Source organism: Desmodus rotundus, chromosome 9, assembly GCF_022682495.2.
Source record: "Desmodus rotundus isolate HL8 chromosome 9, HLdesRot8A.1, whole genome shotgun sequence".
Lineage (NCBI taxonomy): Eukaryota > Metazoa > Chordata > Mammalia > Chiroptera > Phyllostomidae > Desmodus > Desmodus rotundus.
In genome coordinates, this window is record NC_071395.1 from 63,936,932 (window position 1) to 63,958,838 (window position 21,907).

Consider the following 21,907-nt stretch of genomic DNA (forward strand, 5'->3'; position numbering starts at 1 on the left):
CACTTCGTGCTGCATATCCTGAACTCCTCGGGTCCGTCCCCTTCTCTCTGCACCAGTGCTTCCTCTCACTTTGATTCCTTGTTGGCAAGAGTTTATTGTTGAATGTTTTCATTTCACTGAATCTCAAGGAGCAAATAATGTAAGACTGAATTTTAAACTGATTATGGTACTAGAGAGTCAATTTTATCCATTAATTATTGCTTTTTGAATTTTTAGATTTTTTCCCATACAACTTAGCATTGAAGCTTCCTGCTGTAGCATATAGATGTTAAACAGTTTGGGGAGAATGCCACTGATTTAGAAGGGGGAGAAATAGAGGTCTCTCAGGATGGTAAAAATCAGCACTTTACAGACTTTTAAATAGACCTGAACTTTTTAACGAAAAGTACTCAAGCCTCTAAAGGAAACAGATCTATGGTGACCACTGACTGCCTTCTTTGTGATGAAGTGTCTCGTGTGTGATCGCAACCTTCACATTGCCCGGCAGCACTGGTGTCCAGTCCCCATTTTACAGATAAGGGCACAGGTTCAGAACTTTGCTCATGGAGTTAAATAAGCAACAAAGATAGGCCATAAACATATGTTTGCCTGAAGTTAAAGCCTTTGCTCCTGTTACTATTCCACTCTCGTATACTTGAGATCCTGAAAATAAACTTTAGATCGGATTTTAGCGATCAGATTCCTACTACTTGGCAAGTTGGAATCACTTTATTATAAATACAAATCGTACACATTTTAATGTGAATGAAAACACAATAACAATGTTCTACATAACAGTGTTCTGCTGAAATGTTTTTAGGTGCTGACGTCATTAATAATTTATATTGTCAACTGATCTAGAAGAGATTATGATGGTATTTTTCTTATGACCCTGAGGGTCTTAACCTCTTCCAAGACAGAATAGTTTTTGAGAACATGTCAAATCAGAGCCTAACCTGATACTTCTGCAGTTCCACTTGAGGGCCCCAAAGTGGGTAGCTCGTTAATCCCTCTCCCAAACCTTATCACAATGCGTGTGTTACTTCATCTACCGTCACCTAGAGAAGAGGTTTCGGACTGGGAGGTAAAATCCAGTACTGTTGCTTAGTTCAGAACAATGAAAGGACAGAATTCACACATGCCTTACCTATGGAACAAACCCAGGAGGGACAGTGGGCCACCTCAGCACAATTGAAAGCAGCAAGCACAGCAGTGGGGAGTGAGTGATGACTTGTTGAAGTCGACTGTAAATCAAGGTGTAGCCTTCTTTGCAGGCTGAGGTTTCAGTGTTCTGAAGCTACTACATCTTTATGCACGATTTCTTAGCACCCAGAACTAAAAGTCTTTCCAATATTGTTCATAGAAATACTCTGACAGCCCAATTTCCAGTGAATGTTTACAACTGAAAGTTTCATAATGCTTTAATTTTGGTGTGCTGAGTGATTCCGTTTTAAAAATATGCCCTGAACAGCTAGTACATGATGAGTAAATGGGTCAGTCCTCCTGCTTTGCTACCTTGTTTTACAACATTGCAAATGAACTTGAATGAGAACACCCACATAAAGAGACTTTCTGAAAACTCCTAGTTTTTCCAGCACCGGGACCATGAGCTGAATCATTGTAGAGGATCAAAAATTCTTAAATAAAACCTGAAGTGAAAAACCTAACTTTCAGTAACCCCTGCAATTTTGAAAAGGTAAAAACATTCTCAATGCAGAAGGTGAGTAGTTGACAATTTTTTTAAATCACCAATAAATTAAGAATGGGCTGCACTGAAACTTAGTCTGATTTATATTACAGTTGATCTGAGTTAAGATGATTAAGGAATTAGCCGAGTGGTAAATGCAAATAGATAAACACTGAGAAGAAATTTGTATCTGTAAAATATAAAATTCCAGTTTTAGTCTAATCCCTGAGAATTTGGACCTCAGGGTTTCTACTATTTTATTTTTATTAACTCTTCAGTAAGTAAGTTACTTTTTATGAGAAACTCAGAGTATGGAATACATACAATATTGTGGTAGAGTCTCTAGTTTATTATGAAAGGATTCTTCTGGTATGTACACAGGAACCAAAGTATCAGTTTATCATTCCCATTCACACAACACCAACAGTAACAGTGTTCCTTCACGGTACTTAGAGAAACTGCCTTTCCCTTGCAAGTGTCTCTCTGCGAGACTGCAAAAGTAAAAACACTCATCTATGAGTCTTGTATTTACAGTCCCTAACTTAACAGTGGTTCGACTTAATAATGTTTTAACTTTACGATGTTGCAAAAGTGATATGCACTCAGTAGAAACCACCCGGGCTAAGCTGATATTCAGTAGGTTAGGTGTACTGAAGCATTTTTAACTTACAGTATTTTCAATTTACAATGGGTTTATCAGGACATAACCCCATAGTAAGTTGAGGAGTATCCACACACATGTTCTAGACACTGAGAAAAAAAATGATAAAGCTCTTTCAGCATGGCAATCTATTCATTTATGATAATTTGATCAAATCCCATCTCCTATGGCCACGAGAGACTCCCTACTTTACAAATGAGGATACTGAGAGCCAAATTCAGAAGCCAGGACCAGGATCCAGGCCAGTGATTCTTGATATGTACTTGCAGTACATATCAGCACTGGTTTGGGGCAGGTTTTGAACCCTATACTTGTAGGGCCCTACCCTGAGGAAGAAGGGTTTTGGGTGCAGCCTAGGCACGTATTTCTTGAAAGAGCGCCTCAGATGATTGTTCCATGACCTGGGCTGCAAAGGAAGTGGAATGCTCAGATTTGACAACAAGGATGTTACTGTCCCTCCTCCTCTATGCATTCAGTCCCATATTGTGCTTCATGAAATAGATTATAAGAAAAATAACTCACCATAATCCCCCTTTTCCCATGAGACAGGCAGCTCTGGCAGACCAGATGTTGATAAGAGAAAAGAGGCAACAAATCCATAGACCAGACCAAAACCTTAGGGCCGAGATGCCTGCAGTTAGGGCAGCACAGCCAGCACTGACCACCCGCTGCAGCTGAGGGCACCACCTGACAGCCTCAGAAGTCAGAATCAGTCGGGGTGAAGGCTGATTTGCCCTTAAAAAACCAAAGTGGCAGTGCATTCATTAACTTGTCTTTCACCTAGTGTAAATTGAGAAACTATCGAGGACAAAGGATTTAAGGCAGTGATTTTTCAACCCTTTCTTACCTCATGGCACACATAAACCAACTACTACAATTCTGCAGCATACCAAAAAATTTATTTTTCACCAACCTGACAAAAAATGTAGGTATAGTTTTGATTTACTCACACCAGTCAGCTATTGTTGTGTTGACTGTTGTCATTTTTTTATTTCACAGTCTAAGGGAAAGAGGTCAGTGACCCTGACTAAACAGCAGCACACTGGGTGAGAATCGCTGATTTAAGCCATTGATTTGGGTGCTAACTGAGACTGGAATTATAAGCTGTTACTGGAAATTCCCTACAACAAAAAGGGATTTAGAGCTTGATAAATTTAGGTCAAAAGTCTACTTTTTCTTGACAGCTCAGCCAGTTCTTCCCTAATGTGCTGTATAGAAACCTCATCCCTTTTCAGCTCTGCTTGCTTCAGTGCTTCCTGGTAGATCTCTTTTGCTTGTGCATATCGTTCTAAAATAACCCAGAGAGAAGGGAGAACATAATAAAAAAAAAGTGTTTCAAAGTCATTCTGAAGAGAAAGCACTACTTTAACCCAGGCCTAAGTTATCGTGTGCTTTAATACGTAACAGGCCGGTCCTGCCTCATTTCATCCCCAGGTGACAGGCTGGCTGAGAGAGGTGGTAAGGTGGGGCAGGCACAGGGAACTTACCCTGGTGAGTGCTGTAGGACTCCTGACTGTGCCAACACACCCCTGGGGCCCTTACTGCACTGGCCAAGAACTTCCCCAATGCTGAAAAAGGACCTGTCACTCCTGGTTTCTGGAAGCTGTAGGTTGAGGCCCTGAGTACTATGGTGTAGTATGTCTGTCCAAATGATATTCTGTCTTGGCAGCTTCGTAAGTACACAGAACATACACAGTTGTACGTGTGAAAACATTTAGAAATCGGTAAAGCATTACAGAAACGAAGCACTGTTGTCGCAAAGTTTTCTCTACAATGATGTGGTTCAACAGGCTGAGGCAGGACTACAGAAGTTATGTAAACTGAGCACAATGGCATTACATCCTTTGTTGTATTATTCAGCCAGCCTTTTAATTAGAGGACTCTAATTAAGTTTTAATTGTGTAGCTTCCTCACTGCCCAGCTTTGCCCTCCCAAAATACCATTTCCCAATTTATAAATCCAGTAGCACCCTCCCTACCTCTGTGCATCAGAATTGCTGCCAGATTACTGAGCACCATGTGTAGCTCAGGATGTTCTGTTTGTCTTGCCAGATCTGATGCCCTTTGCACGTAAAAACAGGCCTCATCCAAGTGGCCTTGTGCATCCAGGCTGGTAGCCAGGTCACTCATCAGCACGATGGTCTACACAAGGAAGAAAACACGGGGAGCTTAAAAAAAAAAACCACCTACAGAGATTTAATGTCAATTTGGAATTTTATAAACTGAACATACACTTAAAATTTCATCTTTCCTAGCATTCCACAAAAGGGGAGGGATATCGGCCTGTAACAAATACGTGCCTCAAGCACTCACAGTATATAATGGACAGCATTAGTTTGACCCTCTGAAAAAATGATACAAATCCAGGAACTAGGGAACAGATTGAACATTATTTATTAATATAACTATCATACTAGAAACGTGAAAAATAACAGCACAAAGCTAGAATATTCCATTTAAGGTTCAGCAATCTTCAAAAGCCAGCCCCTGGAGCCGTACTGTAGTGTAATGTCATTCCTGTTGGTGACCCTGAGACACATCAAGAAGAAATGTATCATCCACTTTAGGATGACTCCCATTTAGAGGTTTTTGAATGTTGGTACTAAGAGAGGTAGGTGCTATCTCCTCCATGAAGTCATGCTTTAAGCCCCCCAGTTATAGTACTTGGTGATTTGAATTTCATGTTTGTCTTATTTCTCAATGATATTCCATTAACAGGACTCTAGAAAAAGTCCTACACATCCCTTTCCTGAAGATAATTCTTAGCCCATAAGTTACCCCACCCATCTACATGTTCAGTCCAGTTAAAATTTTTGTCTCCTTTGTTGCTAGTACCAAGCATTCACAAATTGATCCACCTGTTACCTCTACAATTTGGAAGGAGAAACAAAGATATGATTTCAATTCAATTCAATGTAGTGTTCTAACAAAGTTTGTACACTGTGCTTAAATTGTCAGTGGTTTTTAATTTTTTTAATGCAGACTCTCCTCCTTTTCCCCACTTTCCTGTCATTTTACCTGTGGGACGTGGGAGGCGAGGACCTTCGGGAGTGTAGCTGTTCCTAATAGGATTCAATATTTTGAAATACAGCGCTGTGTACTCTGAAGCCCCAGAAGCACACAGGTGCCTGGCTAGACCTGCCTTTTAGAAAGGTTGCGTGATGTGTGAACTGATACTCATTCAAAATGTTCTGGACAGATCCAGTAATTGATCAGCAGTCTCAAATCCTTTCTGAAACAAGTACTTGGGGGGGGGGGGGGGAAGTGGTGGAAGGAAAATGAATGGACTGGGGCACAAGGAGGAGAGTATACAGGGGACCATCTGCTGACTATCCCTGAAGAGTGTGGCATTACACACCTGTAAATTCTGAAACCTCTGTTTTCCTCGCTTACCTGCGGGTGTGTTTCTCCTAGTATTTCTTCAGAAATATGCAAAGCCTTTTCATACATCCTTTGTGCCTGTGACGGGTACTTGGACAACAGAAGATAGCGAGCGTAGGCATCTAAGCACATGCCAAGGAGAAGGTGGGTATTGGCTTTCTCGTCCACTAAAAAGGAAACGAGCATTGCTGTGATACAGCAAGTAGAGTATAGAAAGTGAGTCAGAACTGGCCAACCTACCCTAAACATTTTTCTTTTTACCAAGACCCATAAATATTTAATACTACAGGACCCCTGAACACATCATGTCACGTAAGTACTCCTAGCCTGACAATTGAGGTGGATTAACAGCTAAATCAGTTCCTGAAACCAGTTCCAACTTGTGTGTAGGCAGGCATAGGGTCCCCCACACCAACTAGCATCAGCCAGGTATCCAAGAATTCAACTTGCTTCTGACACCATCTACCAGAGATAGCATCAGATTCCACAGGTTCATGGTTCAGTCCTGCAACACTACTCTCCTCCCTCCCCAACTTTAGACACCAGTCACAAGTCCAGCTTGTTACCTGTGCTTTGGACAGAGTAGCTACAAATTTCCAACTACCCCCTCCAACTTAGGATGCCAGTTGCAAGTCCAGGTTGTTGACTTGTGCTTCTGACTGGCTGCAAATCAGAGGTTCCCAGAACTCCTTCTGTGAGTTCAATAAATTTGCTAGAGCAGCTCACAGAACTCAGAGAAGCATGTTACTTGATTACTGGTTTATAATAAAAGGACATAACTCAAGAACAGCCAGACAGAGAAGCACTGGCCAAGGCAGTAGAAAGGGGTGCAGAGCTTCCATGCCCTCGCCAGGTGTGCCACTGTCCCAGCACCTCCGTAAGTTCACCAACCCAGAAGTGCTACAAACTCCATCATTTTGGGGTTTTATGGAGACTTCATCCCACAGGCGTGACAAGAAACACTGACCACTGGCAACTGGTTCAACCTCCAGCCCCTTTCCCCTTAGTAGAGGTCACTGGGTGTGACTGAAAATTTTTTTCCAACCCTCTAATCACGAGATTGGCTGCACCGGGGAACAGCCCCATTGCTTAGGTGCTTTCCAAAAGTTGCCTCATTAACATAACAAAAGGCATCTTGCTCACTCTCAACACTTAAGAAATTCCAAGGGTTTGGGAGCCAGGAACTGTGGACAAAGACCAAATAAATACCCGTGAGAAATATACATTTGGTCAATACTGCAACACCCAATTACATGACAAACTTTTCCCCACTTAACTGAGCCCACACATTGATTAAAATGTGGGAAATTATTTTAGTTTGAAACTAATATGTAGCATATACATGTAAAAATAAGACCTGAAGTAGAATGAGTTAACAACAAAGTCTAGGGCCAATGAGAAAGCTTTAAGGTGCAAAAAAAGCAATGTAGTAAGAAACCACAGGCCATTTGAATCCTGAAATGGAAAGTCACAAGCCAAATTTCAAGAACAATTTTAAAGATCCGTTTTTTTGAATAATAATAAAGATTGCAACGATATAGCACTTCTTTACACACATTACAAAACTGACTACACAGCGTCTGGTAAAAGGAAGCACCAAATGCCCTGTAGAACTGGAGAGCACAGATCAAGCTCTTAAGAGGCAGTGACTTTGTTTTACTTATATCTCAGTGCCCAGTGTGTCTAATGTGTCTGGCATGTAACAGGCATTCAATTGTACTTCCTGACTGGTTGAATGAATTAAAAACAAAGGTACTGAACTAAATATGGAAAAGGTATACCAGTAATGAAGTTAAAAATTAATGGAATTAAATAACAGTCACTCCATTGATCTATGAAAACTCAACAGAGCTGTCATTACAAATCAGTAAGGATAGACTAATAAAACAGATCTGAGCTAAAACCTGTCCATACGGGAGGAAAGAATTATATTGCTACCTCTTACCACATAAAAAATAAATACTAGGTACAACGGCTCAGTTGGGTGGAGCATTGTCCTGATACAACCCCGGTCAGGGCACACACAGGAACCAACTGTGGAGTGCATTAGTAAGTGGAACAACAAATCAATGTTCTCCAAATCATTTAAAATTTTAAAATTCTAGGTCACAGAATAAAAGACACATGGGGAAAGAGAAAGGTAAAAGAATGTTAAATTGTACTCATCTTACAGAAGAAACTGAAAACAAATGTTTTTTTCTGAGTCAAGTATGTTTGGAAGAAACTTTTAGGTGAGCCTTAACAGAACTGACAACCATGCATATGCCTTCCTTTCAAAATCCATAAATGGATATGAGTGAGGAAAACATCCCTATAGGGGCATAAGGACCTGAAAACAAAAGAAATAACAAAAATAGAAAACATTTTTTTAAATGAAACAATTAGACCAAACATCACTTTAGTACTAATATAAATAGGTTTTAAGATTATCTCAAGACAATGATATTTTTTAAAAAATCTAAACAAAACCTTCTACAAAAGTCATACAACAAATGACTCAGAGAAAGTTAAAAAGGCAACATATAGTCAACAATGTAAAATTAAATTTGTGACAAATAGGACAAAAATCTTTCTGATGGAAGAGACAATAAAGATATATATCTCCAATAATATATATATGTCAATGAAGATATATCTAGGACTGTTTAAACAGCATAGTAATGTGTAAAGATCATAAAAACAAAAATTATGCCTAGAGCAACAAAATCATCAAAACTTGGGCAAAACTAGAATCTCGGTAGACATAATGGACATATATAAAACATCACCCAATAACAGAATACACTTTCCTCTCAAATGCACATGCAACATTCTCCAGGAAAAACCATATATTGGGCTATAAAATAAGTCTCAATAAAAGGACTGAAATCATCAGAGCATGTCTCTCACCACAAGAGAATGAACTTAGCAATCAACAGCAGATGAAATTTTGAGGAATTCACATGTGTAGGAAATTCATCAACATACTCCAAAATATCCTAAGAATAGAAAATACTTTGAGACATGAAAATGAAAACACACAAAAAGTTTATGTACAGATGCAGCAGAGAAATTTATAGTTGTGAATACCTATATATATTAGAAAAATCTTAATCTTCCACCTAATACACTAGGAAAGAGCAAAATAAACTCAAGGCAAGCAGAAGACATAATAAAGATTAAGAGTGGAAATAAATGAAATAATAATATAGAAAATGAAAACACAAATTGGCTCTTTTTGAAAATATTGAGAGCTTCCAGCCAAGGTAGACACACTGCGCCTCCTCGTCGCATAACCAAAAGAAGGACAACAACAATTTAAAAACAAAAAACAACCAGAACTGACAGAAAATCGAACTGTATGGACAATCAAGGAGATAAAGAAGAAACATTCATCTAGACCTGTAGCAGGGGCGGAGATGGGCAGCCGGGTGGAAAGAACTCGAGGAAAGGTGGGGGCTTGCGGACCCAGAGAGGAGGTAGATTGTGGAATGGGGCAGGCCAGGCTGCAGCTAGCAGACCCCACAAGGTGGTGGCTGGCAGACCCTGCGGCCCCACATTCACGCCTAGATAAACCAGGAGGAACGGCGGGGGAGGGAAGCAGACCATGCAACCCAGGGCTCCGGCAAAGGGGAAATAAAGCCTCAAACCTCTGATGGAAAATACCCGTGGGGGTTGAGACAGCAGCAGGAGAAACTCAGGAGAGTTCGTTGAAGAGACCCACAGGGGCCTAGAGTGTGCACATGCCCACCGACTCGGGAATCAGCACCAGAGGGGCCCAATTTGATTGTGGGTGGCGGAGGCAGTGACCGAAAACTGGCAGAGAGTGGAGCAAATGCCATTGCTCCCTCTTGGCCCCTCCCCCACGTACAGCGTCACAGCTCAGCGACCAGCGTTACCCCGCCCCAGTGAACAACGAAGGCCTCGCCCCTTTATGTAACAGGTGCACCAAGACAAAAAAAATGGCCCAAATGAACGAACAGATCAAAGCTCCAGAAAAAATACAACTAAGCAACAAAGAGATAGCCAACCTATCGATGCACAGTTCAAAACACTGGTAATCAGGAAGCTCACAGAATTGGTTGAATTGGGTCGCAAATTAGATGAAAAAAGTGAAGCCTATGCTAAGAGAAACAAAGGAAAATGTACAGGGAACCAATAGTGAGGTGAAGGAAACTGGGACTCAAATCAATGGTGTGGACCAGAAGGAAGAAAGAAACATCCAACCAGAAAATTATGAAGCAACAAGAATTCAAAAAAATGAGGAGAGGCTTAGGAACCTCCAGGACATCTTGAAACGTTCCAACATCCAAATTATAGGGGTGCCAGAAGGAGAAGAGGAAGAGCAAAAAATGGAAAACTTATTTGAACAAGTAATGAAGGAGAATTTCCCTAATCTGGCAAAGGAAATAGACTTCCAAGAAGTCCAGGAAGCTCAAAGAGTCCCAAAGAAGCTGGACCCAAGGAGGAACACACCAAGGCACATCATAATTACATTACCCAAGGTTAAAGATAAGGAGAGAATCTTAAAAGCAGCAAGAGAAAAGGACACAGTTACCTACAAAGGAGTTCCCGGAAGACTGTCAGCTGATTTCTCAAAAGAAACCTTTCAGGCAACAAGGGGCTGGCAAGAAGTATTCCAAGTCATGAAAGGCAAGGACCTACATCCAAGATTCCTGTATCCAGCAAAGCTATCATTTAGAATGGAAGGGCAGATAAAGTGCTTCCCAGATAAGGTCAAGTTGAAGGAGTTCATCATCACCAAGCCCTTATTATATGAAATGTTAAAGGGATTTATCTCAGAAAAAGAAGATAAAAAATATGAACAGTAAAAATGACAGCAAACTGACAGTTACTAACAACCACACCTAAAACAAAAACAAAAGCAAACTAAGCAAACAACTAGAACAGGAACAGAACCACAGAAATGGAGATCACATGGAGGGTTATCAACAGGGGAGTGGGAGGGGGAGAGAGGGGGGAAAGGTACAGAGAATAAGTAGCATAAATGGTAGGTAGAAGATAGACAGGGGGAGGGTAAGAATAGTATAGGAAATGCAGAAGCCAAAGAACTTATATGTATGACCCACGGACATGAACTATAGGGAGGGAATGTGGGAGGGAGGAGTTGGGCAGGACGGAGTGGAGTGAAGGAGGGGGAAATGGGACAAGTGTAATAGCAAAATCAATAAATGTATTTTTTAAAAAAGAAAAACTAATAGTTAATACTAAAAAAAAAGAAAATGTCAACAAAATTGACAAGCAGAAACTGAATAAATAATCAGGATAATCCTTCATAAACTGAGACTGGTAAACAATATAGAGAAGGTAAATCATTTAATAAATTACATTAATATATCACAGTCCAGCAAACTTACATAGTATTTAATGAACACTAGTCACAGTCTTATGGTATTTAATTCCCATAACAACTCCATAAGGCAGGTTCTACTACTATTTCATTGATGAGGAAACTGAGGAAAGTTAAGTAACTTACCTACAGTCACACTAATAAGTATAAGAGCCAGATTTTGAACTCAAGTTCCAGACTTCAAGCCCTCATGAAACTAAATCCGCCACCAAAAATACTTCAACTTTCCAGAAATGTTTTGATTATAATATAAAAATGAATGAACATTTCAGCTCAAGGAAAGGAGGAGGAAGAAATCAATGGGGGGAAAAAATCTCTTAAAAAGAAGGAGTAACTCCATAAAATTAAAAACTGGGAAAGGAATATGTTTGCAGCTTCATAGAGAATACTGTGAATTATGCTTTCAAAATATAATCCCATAAGAAAGGTTCTTCTAGGAAAATGCAGCTCTCCAAAATCCTTTTACTCACTCATTCACTTATTCAACAGATATTTATTAACACTGTGTTCTTGGCACTGTCCTAGCTACTGAAATCAAGTCAAGAAAAATGGAAGAAACTTAAATGTATGAGTAATTGAGGAAAGAAGAAAAAAAGTTGCCAGATAATCAACTAGAAAGATCTGGCCCATATGGTTTCATAGATCCCATAACTCTGAAGGAATAGAGCTTTCCTATGTAAACCCCATACCTATTCCCAAACAGAATATATAGAAAGCATCTCAGTTCATCTTACACATTAATACAGTCCTGTGATGACAAGCACAATAAACTATGGATCTCGTAAGAAAATAAATGCAAAAGTTCTACATAAAATCTCAGCAATAAACATTATCCAGCAGTATACTGAACAATTAACCAATTACTAACAAGCCCGGTATATCCCGGTTGGCTCTAGATATATGATAATAAATCTGTTCATACAGTTGCCACCAAACTATAAGACAAAGGTGTCCATCACCACTACCATTCAATGTTGTTCTGTGATTATAGCCAATGAACTAAATTTAATGGGGGAAGGGGGAGAGACACAGAAGTACATCTAAAAGGAAACAATTTTCATGATTTCCCAAATGTATAATTACATATGTAGAAACAGTGTGAATATCAAATGAAAGGCAAATAGTTTAGTCAAGTATCCACTTGGAATCAAATGGAATTAAATAGATGTTACATCTATGTGAATAAATCTGTAAGCAAGAACCGTATCACGTTCCTCAATGGGACAACTCGATATTGCACGAACAGTGTAGTGAGGGACTTCTCTTGCTAGCATGGCTGCAGTTTGTCCCAGTAGCCCTCCTTTCAAGCAGAGGGGATTTCTACCCTCTGTTGGGAATGGATTCTGACCAGTTTTAGCCTCTCATGGTAATCCCATTTCTCTGGCCAAAGACTGGGTTAGAAATACCAAGAAACCCAAATTCTAGCCAATGAGAAGGAATAATAAATCTACCTGTGGACTTCCAGAAAAGATGACCTGCATTCTATAAGAAACAAAGAAGTCTCCTTTTCTCCAGATGTTGGCATTTCTGGGTGAGATGCCTGGGACCTGGTATGGTCACTTCCTGACCACAGGAGGGGGGGTGCGAGGGTGACCAGAAGACCAACATCCAGAGCGTACCAGTGAGGAGGGGAGTGAGGAGACAGCCCTGCAGGACCTCCATCCTCCCCCGACAACACACGTATCAACTGGCCCAGCAGCCTGGCCCCTTCTGCACACTTGCCAGTTACAAGAGATAAGTGTCATTACTGTTTAGCTTAATTTGACATTCTCTGCTATTTGTAGTCAAATGGTAACTTATTTATTTAGATGTCAAGCTCCTCAAACTAACATAAATATAATGCAAATCTAGTAATTCAGTCTCAAAGCACTTGGGGACTTCACAAAATAATTTCAAATTCATGTGAAAATAAAAATAGGAAAAAATTTTGCAAAAGTAGCATTTGTGAACTTGGGGTAGTGAACACAGAATACAGTGTACAGATCGTGTGTTATAGAATTACGCATCTGAAACCTGTATAATTTTGTTAACCAGTATCACACCAATAAATTCAATAAAAAGGAAAGAAAGTAGCACTTGTGAGTAGCATCTGTATTGCCATATAACCCAAACATAGAATACCACACATTAATAATTTAAGCAACGTATACTGTTGTAAACTTCATCAGATGAATAATCTAAATGGAAAATCCCAAGAGAAAGCCAAGCACATACTTAATATGTAAGTACATAATGGTGATAGACTATCTCTATAGAAAGAAAGAAAAAGAAAAGTTAGAAGGAAAAATGGGTGAATATCTGATTTCAACACTGGAAAATGCCTTCCTAAGCACAAAGTTCTGAAAGAACAGGTACTGTTGCCTCACTGGCCTCTCTGCAAATCCTAGAACAATAGCTGGCATAGAACAGTTACTCAATATTCATTACAAATTAACAAAAGCAAAGAAAATAAACAAAGAATTCATATCCAATCCCAAAAAGATTGAAGACTGGTACAAGTCATATTGTGTAAGTCATTTATGTGAAATATATCACTAAGTTTTAAAAAAAATCAGGCTGCAAACAGTATATACAGTATGATCCCTAATGTTTCTTCAAATGTAAACAGCATAGGGCAAAAGCAAGCCTACAGAGATGTACAACAAGAAACAGTAGATTATGGATGATCTTTATTCTTAATGGTTTCCAAATTTTCTTCAATGCACTGGTATTACTTTTGGAATCCAAAAAGATAACTTTACACTCTTAAGAAACTGTCTATAGTGGATGCAACGAATGAAAGGCAGCAAAGGGTACGGACAGCCAGACTTGTTTTCACATCTTTTGTGAACTTCCTCAAAGCACTCCATGCTGCACAGAAAATTTCACTTGTTTTGTTGAGTCTTTTATTCTTTCATTCAACAATTACTGAGCCTCAATTATCTGCTAGGCACAGCTCCAGGTACTTAAGGATATAGCTGTTAATAAAACAGATGAACTCTATCCCTCTTTGATAGGGAATACAAATACTAGAAGCACTTGAACAAAAATATACTTTTAGTGGCAATACAAACACAAGCACACAACACAGACCTGCTTTTAAGTGTGAATAAGAAAAGGAAAGAATGATAAGGTGCAAAGAGATGACGGTCTTCATCAGGGTAAGCTGCCTGAGGACATGATATATGAGCGCAGAACTAAATGAAAAGAGCCAGCCATGCGAAGGTACAAGAGAACAGGCTAGGCAGAGGGAACAGCAAGGAAAAAGGGCTGAGACAGCATTGAGCTTGAAATGAACAACAGCAAGAAAAAGACTTGTGTGGTGAACATGGAATAAGCATGGGGAGAGCAGAAGATGATGTAGAAGTGGCAGTTGGGAGTCAGATTATGTAGGGCCTTATAGGTCCACACAGAGATTCTGAATTTGTTCTAAAGGTGATGCAAAAGCACTGATTTCTTAAAAGATCAATTTGCTTACTGCACAAACAGATTGTGTGAGGGAATAAAGGGAGACAAGAAAACCTATGAGACACTATTACAGGTGTTCAGGCAAGAGACAGCAATGGCCTGGACCAAAGCAGCAGGGTGAGAGGATGGGATGAGGTGTGGTCTGAGAAGGGGATGTTTTCATGGTTGATAAAATATAATTTGTTGGTGAATTATATATAAGAAATGAGGAAGAAATCATAGATGATTCTTAGGTTCTTGGCCAAGCAACTAGGTGAATGGTGGTACCACTTACTAAACTGAGGCTTGGTAGAGAAACAAGTTTGTGAACGGCCAAAACCATGTTTGTTTCAGACATGGTAAGTGTGAGGTGACCATTAGAAATTCAAGACGTCACGTACACAATCTAACCCACGAGTCTGCAGTATGCGCAAGTTGGGGCTGAAGGTGTAAAACTGATATTAAAGTTATGGGGTTTAAATGTTACCTCCTAGGGTGTGAGGCAGAGAGAAAACAAGAAGAGGGCCGAAGACAGCCCTGAGGTCTGCTAACTTCAGAGAGGGCGAAGGGGAAGACAAGGAACCAGGGAGGCGCCCACGTTTCCAACAGGAGACAGCGATCATCTGGGTCAGAGATGCTGAGGACAGCAGGGAAGATAAGGAATGAGACCTGGTAACCTTCATAAAAAGAGCTTCCGTAGAGTGATGGAAAAAACGGTTTCTGCTCAAGAGAGAACTGGAAAGCAACTGAGTACACACAACTCTTTCAAGGCATATTTATTGCTTTAGAGACAACAGAGTTGACTGCTACACCTTCAACATCTTGCTAGCTCTTGGCATAGATAAGTGTGAAATTAGAGAAGGAAAGAAGGAATGTCAAATCTGAAAACTCCCAATACTTCAAACCATATTAAAAAACCCAAATGGTTTAGAGCTGGAGAGCTTCCTGCCCATCCCTTTCTATTCCTAGCTTAACTCTTTACGCTGCTCCTTCCACACTGAGGATGAGTTGCAAAACCACGTAACTTGGTGTTTATCCGGAACCAACAGCAATTAATTAGAATTGTGACTGGCAGCTGAAGCTTCCCTTTCTGCTCAATTTTCCAGAGGTTGTATATAATAAAAGTCAACAGATCAATTTTGAACATGTAACCAAGGAGTTAAAAAAACAGTGGCCAAGTCATTTAACCAAAATATCTTATTCCAAATCCTCTGCTGAGACCTTAAAAATAGCCACTTAACTTCCCAAATACATGACTTTCCGTCCCCCAACTCCCTTTCCCACAGACTGACGGTGAAGCCTTTTGGGGAAATGTCCAGAAAACAGCCAGAGTTCCCTACCTGACAAAATGTCTTCTACTATTTCCTTTTCTCTTTCAATTTTTTCCTCTAGAGTTGAAATGCAGAATTCATAGCCAGCAAGAGCAAATTCATGTCTGTAAAGCAAAGATCAGCAATCTGTTATTTGTCTTTCCACACAAACTCTACTTTTATCCTCATTTCCCCAGCTGCGGTTTCGAGATTATCAAGAAAGTAAGGTGGGAAGAGAAATTTTGTTTCAAGTCTCTGAGGGACATCAATCTGCCCTTTCTCAAAAGTTGTGTTTTTTCCAAGTCACCCATTTAGTGTAACTTAAGACATAAGGACCTGGGACCACAGCCGTAGTTTTGTAACCCACACAACCAGCAGCCTCCATCCTCTCCCTTTAACAGTTCCGAGTGAGTCCACCTCTCCCCTTTGGAAGCCTGCACCTGCTCAGAGTAACACCACAAACGGAGGCTGAGGCCACCTTGAATGCCCCAGGGGCCTAACTGATGGCCTCATACAACTTCTGGAGAGGTTTATTACCTTTATACTTCTTCCAAGCTGTTGGTCTTTGATGCAAGTTTCTCTTACAGAAATGGCACTAGAAGGCATTTAGCCTGACGCTAGCCCTGGACCCTTTAGCCCTTACGTCCTCGCCCAAGCAGCAGGCAGACTGACTCTGGATAGAGCGAGCATCAGCTGCTGGTTTCTGTAAAGACATGCACAGAAACATGATGGAAATTCCCTCTCCATCCAGAAATCCAATCCTGGTTCTTGCTGTTTGGCTCCAGTTTCTTACCAGAAGCAGCACTACAAAGCTCACCCCCTCTCCTCTGGTGCCTTGCCGGGGGAGAACAGATGACCCCACTGTTCTGCTCTGTTCCCAGAAGAACAGAAGCTTCCCCAGGCCCGCACCTTGGCAGACATGGCTTGGTACCCAGCCAGGACACAGAGCAGGGGAGGTTGGCCACAAGATGCATAGTATCTATGAACAACTTCTGGTTTCATGCTTGTCTTAATAAAACAAAGCAAAAATCATTCTTGAGGAGAGTACAGAGTAATTTACAAATTGTTAGTGGCTTCTACGCAAGTTTTCACGCCTATAAGACTATGACCTTGTCTCCTTCTTCAGTGTTACCAGTTTGGGGCTTCTTCTCATCCTAGGAGGTCACACCCCTTCAACATCTAGTCCCATTACTCCTCCAAGGGAGACTGATCTCAGCTGGAATGCTCCCTCGGATGGACCAACTTCACAGCTCCACACCAGACTTGAAATTAAAGGCTCTCAGCAGCTCTGGCCTATCAAGTATCCAACCAAATGTCGGGAGACTAAGCCACTCTTGCTGAGAACAAAGGAGCTAGTGAGCAGAGCAGCAGCGACCAGGGTCAGGGCCCCTTCTCTTAGTGAACGCTCAATCTACAGCACCAGGCTTGAGGTCATTCCAAACCTCCAGGACCCAGCTTCTGCGGCAATTAACAATGTACGGAAAAGCTTGTCCTAGGTTTTCCCGTAAACTCACCCCAAAATGTAACTCTCTAGAGGAGTTCTCTGCTTACATCCTAAGTGATTTTTCTTTGATCTATACCTAGAAAAAATGAAAGGCACCAGGTTTCACTCACCAGTGAACTTCCTCATTTGCTGATACTTGTGAAAACAGTTTCTTCAAAGTTTATTATCCCCAGTAGCTTTTATGTCGCTCCCTCCTCTCTAGAAAGAGCTAAACTGAAGTTCTAACTATAATTTCCCTGATTAGCTTTGTCACTGTGCAGCCAGGGTTGAGGGCTGTATGTCCCACTCAGCAGGCCAACAGAAACAGCGGGGGCAAACTGGGGAAGACTGCAGATTTCAAAGACAAGGGAAGGGAACACTTTGAATGTGACACCAGTTTTTTTGAGATCCAGATAATTATTAGGTAAAGGAAAATTATATAACATCCCGGGGTCAAAGTGTTTTCTGCCCGCAGTCCTGCTGCCTTGCCTGCCATCACACCTAGCTTCTCACTATACTCACCTATTCTGAGCAGCATAGATACTAGCCAACTTTAGAGAGATTTCAATGATTGCATTGTCTTCCTGTTGGGAAAAAGAGAAATGAAATACATGACGAGTAAAAATTCCTCATGGAATATTTCTGATCAACCTTTAGATTGACTTTGGCCTGAAAGCCATAGTCTTTATCTTTTTAGAGGAATTAGGCAACCGTGAATCCCTCATCTACCATGCTTTTGCTTGAGTGAAAGATCGGCAGTTTTATACAAGTCCTAGGTGGGAAAAATCTACCTTTTTTTGGGCCAAAGCAAATTTTGGGGACTGGATGGAGTTTTTTCAGGACACAAGACTATTTTGGATGGCAGCTATGCTCACCACTATACGACCAACGCCACCACAAGACTATTTTGAAACCTCCTTTAGCAATGGCCCAATCCTAGGCAATGTCTTTACCTGTTGCATGCCCCCTCCAAGCAGGTAACTCATTGTTGCTTTAAGAAGTTTTTCCGCCTAAAACCATAAGGAAAAGATTTCTCTTTTACTTGCTTGGGCCACACTCTCTATATGACCCTGGATTCTAAGTACTAGTCTAATGCATCATTCTTTATTAAACACAGCACACACACTCACATTCACACACACTCACATTCACATACACACAGAGAAAAGTATCCTTGTGATGGCAAAACAGACTAAAAAGACCTGGACCCCACATCCTTCGTGCACCTTAAAAACTAGTCTGTGATGAGTAGAAACTTTAGAAATTAACTTCTCATCCAAACCGACTGTGGCAGAGACTGCAAACTATTCCCTAATATTCCCTCCCCTTTCTATCTTTTCAGTTACAGAATCTCCTCAATTTTTAATAGGTCAGCCTCCTTTGCAGTTAGGAATAGGTCATACGATAAGGTTTTGGCCAAAAGATATATGCAGAAGGAATGCGAACAATTTTTAAATCATATTTTATAAGGAAACTGCTTGCCCTCCATTCTCTCTTTCTTCCTTCCTTCCTGCAAGCTGGAGGTGAGCCAACTCATTTATGCAGATGAAGACATATCTAAGAAGGAACCTGGGCTTCTGGAACACTGCATGTAACAAAGGTACACAGGCCTCTTCAGTGTTTAACGACATCTGGACTAATGCATTAAAAAGAAACACACATCCTTCCCGTTTAAGTCATTCTATTTTGAGGTCTCTTTGTTATAAGTGGCCTAACCTGTACCCTTACTAATAGCATTCCTGTGAAACTAGTCCTTCACAAATTCAAGATATTACTAAGTGATTTACTTACATTTTCAAGCTGACCACGTATAAATGCTAAGTTGGCCATCTGAAAGCAAATAACAAATTGTTTTTCAGTTTAGAGCACTGTGTTCCTACTTATTTCAAATGCTTTAAGCTAAAGACTCCTTTTTGCTTTTATCCTCTAAATAAAAAAAATTTTGGAGAAAAATATGTCACTAATCTAGCAAAGTACAACAATGGTATGACAATAAATACTTGCATATACTTTGTGGATGTCAAACCAAATGCATATCCACTCATTCTTGAAGAAACAAATGTTGATATTTGTTTCTTTTTGGTCTGGGATTGAAACTTCTCCTAAGGGACACCCCAAGGGTAGTAAAAATTGAAACAAAAAGAAAAAGTGAAAACAAAAACCAAGAGCTTTACATTCCTGACAGGCAGGAGAGTAAGAACGCTTCCCCGCAGCTACCCTTCCTCAGTGGCTCAGATTATGAGTTACCAAGTCGTAAGTGTAAGTGATGGCCTTCTTGTTACCACTCTGATAGGCAAGACGAAGTGCGTCATGCAAAATTAGCTCAGCCTCTTCTGGCTCATCTTTCATGATGCTCAACTGAAAAGAGAAAATGGAAAAGGAAAGGTAAAGAAAGCACATGCATGTGCTACCAGACAGAAGAGGATATGGCTACACATCTCAATACATTGAAGGAAGCCATTCATTCATTTATCAAATGTTTACTGAATTCCTACCACACACTAGGCATTATGTCTGCAATGTTGACAGGGAGCTGTCTTGCAGCTATGTGTGGCCATATGACAAAGTTTTGGCCAACAGATGTAGACAAAAGGAACGTGAATAATTTTTACATTATACTTTGTAAGAAAGCTCCTCGCTCTACATACTCTTTCTCTCTTCCTGCAGGCTGGAAGTGACCCTGTACAACAAATAAGCTTAATTACAACTAATGATAAAAGCTATGAAAAAAGTAGTAAGAAGGAACAATAAGGGTCTCCTTTAAATGGGAGGGCCAGAGAAGGATGAGAAAGAGTCAACCAAATAAGGACTTGTGGGGGGAAATGACCCAAACAGAGAGTAAGGAATGAGCAAAGGCCTTATAGGCTAAAGAGTATGATTCTTTTTTTTTTTTTTTAAGATTTTATTCATTTACTTTTACAGAGAGGGTGAGGGAGGGAGAAATAAAGGGAGCGAAACATCAATTGGTTGCCTCTGCCCCCAACTTGGGACATAGCCCCCAACCCAGGCATGTGCCCTGACTGGGAATTGAACCAATGACCTTCCTGTTTGCAGGACGATGTCCAACCCACTGAGCAACACCAGTCCAGGCAAGAGTATGGGTCTTTAAAAACCATTCAAAAAATGAAAAGAAACAGATGTGAAAGGGAAGATGGTGAACCAGAGGACTGCTATCAAATGGGTTGGCAAGGTAGGGTGGTATCATGTAGGGTCTTGCAGGCCATGGCAAGGAGTTTGAATTTGATCATAAATGCAGTGCGAAGTCATTCAAGATTTTTAGGCAAGAAAGTGATATGATCTAATTTACTTTTAAAAACTCACTCTGGCTGCTGCACAAAGAATGGAATGCAGGGCAATAGGGCAGGAGAGACTACTAGGGTAGTAGGCTGTGACAAAATGGCTGAGTGATAGCAGGGAAGATAGAAAAAAGGGGGCTGACCTTCTGGATTTGGCGGCAACAGGACTTGTTGCTGGACTGTACGAGCATTGGGACGCAGTGGTAAGGTACCATAAGTTTTAAGAATGACTATAAGGTTTCCAGGCTGAAAAACTGGTTGATGGTAAAAAAGAGAAGAGGGTAAAGGAAATGTGTTGGGGAGAAATCAAGAGTTTAGTTTTGGGCAAGTTAAGTCTGAGAGGTAGGCAGAGCCTCAAAGGGGAGATGGCATGTCAGTAGTGCAGCGTGGGGATATAAATCTGGATGTTGTTGGCATCAAGGTGGTAGTTAACCCAATAAAAGAGCTGGGATAACCTAGGAAGGATAAGAGAAAATAGAAAAGAATGTGGTGAAAAGAGTTTAGAAATCAGAGAACGAAACGCTCATAACGAGCACTGTAATTCATTTTCAGGACGTCACATACTGTACTTAAATTCCCTATGCCCGTCCCGTCAGCGTGGCTGGTTCACCGACAAAACTACAAAACATTTCTGCTAATCTTGTTTAAAAGAACGATGCCTGTGGCGCCACTGCCATCTGCACCTGAGACTGCAGCGTTCTGCTGCACGCTGCCGAGTGTGACGAGCCTGGACGGGTTCCAACACCGCATCTAGTGCCCTCGGAGCCTCGTCTTCGCCAAACTGGCACAGCAATGCGCATCCCTAAGGCCGCCTCACCTTGGCCCGCTTCAGCAGCACGATGATCTCCGCCTCGGCCTCGTCCGCCGCACCCTCGGCGGCCGCTTCCGGCCGCTCCTTCTCCTCGTCCGCTCCGGCGGGCCCCGAGAACCACGCGAGGGCTGCGGAAAGGGGCTCCGAGGTCACCAGGCGGGCCTACGCCCTCCCCGCCCGCCGGCCCCGCCCGGCCCGCAGCCCTCACCTGCCAGCAGCGGCAGCAGGCCGCGGCCCCTGCCCCGCGACGCGACTCGGGGTGGCGGCACCGCCACCTCGGGCGCCCTACCCTCGGCGGGCACCGGGAGCAAGCGCGCAGGACACACCCGACACCGCCGCCCGGCGGCCCGCAAAAGGTCTCGGGCCAGGCTAGGGCTCAGAAGCCGGTACATGGCCGCACCCGGTCCTCTGCGCACTGCGGGACCGGCCAAACCCCGAGACGTCCCGCTCGAGCGCTACGCGCGCAGCGTTGGTAGGGCCGTGACGTACCTAGGAGCGACAGCCCTGCCGGCCGTTTGCGCGGT

General features: G+C 41.6%; 1 protein-coding gene across 3 annotated transcripts; it reads right to left on the reverse strand.

Moving 5' to 3' along the window:
• Positions 1–1,558: 1,558 nt before the first annotated feature.
• TTC19 (tetratricopeptide repeat domain 19) lies at positions 1,559–21,900 on the reverse strand. Of its 3 annotated transcripts, XM_053910994.2 has the most exons (11): positions 21,592–21,893; positions 21,390–21,511; positions 19,524–19,634; positions 19,068–19,106; positions 18,230–18,286; positions 17,799–17,860; positions 17,308–17,373; positions 15,824–15,918; positions 5,720–5,874; positions 4,306–4,468; positions 1,559–3,615 (listed from the first exon to the last, which is right to left on the reverse strand). In XM_053910994.2, exons 1-11 carry the CDS (start codon positions 21,773–21,775, stop codon positions 3,482–3,484), a joined length of 1,188 nt encoding a protein of 395 aa, XP_053766969.1. In that variant the 5' UTR covers positions 21,776–21,893; the 3' UTR covers positions 1,559–3,481. The 3 variants fall into 3 exon arrangements, with proteins under 3 accessions (XP_053766969.1, XP_053766970.1, XP_053766971.1); XM_053910995.2 differs by lacking the exon at positions 17,308–17,373 and having other exon boundaries at positions 21,592–21,891; XM_053910996.2 differs by lacking the exons at positions 1,559–3,615; positions 4,306–4,468 and adding an exon at positions 4,492–4,855 and having other exon boundaries at positions 21,592–21,900.
• Between the last annotated feature and the right edge of the window lie 7 nt (positions 21,901–21,907).

Excerpts from the sequence above, each read along its gene's own strand:
- TTC19 (XM_053910994.2), bottom strand. The coding sequence starts at position 21,775 with ATGTACCGGCTTCTGAGCCCTAGCCTGGCCCGAGACCTTTTGCGGGCC. Across the intron at positions 21,512-21,591 it reads CCTGCTGCCGCTGCTGGCAG|CCCTCGCGTGGTTCTCGGGG; the intron begins GTGAGGGCTGCG and ends CCCTTTCCGCAG. Across the intron at positions 4,469-5,719 it reads TAGGAGAAACACACCCGCAG|ACCATCGTGCTGATGAGTGA; the intron begins GTAAGCGAGGAA and ends TTCCTTGTGTAG.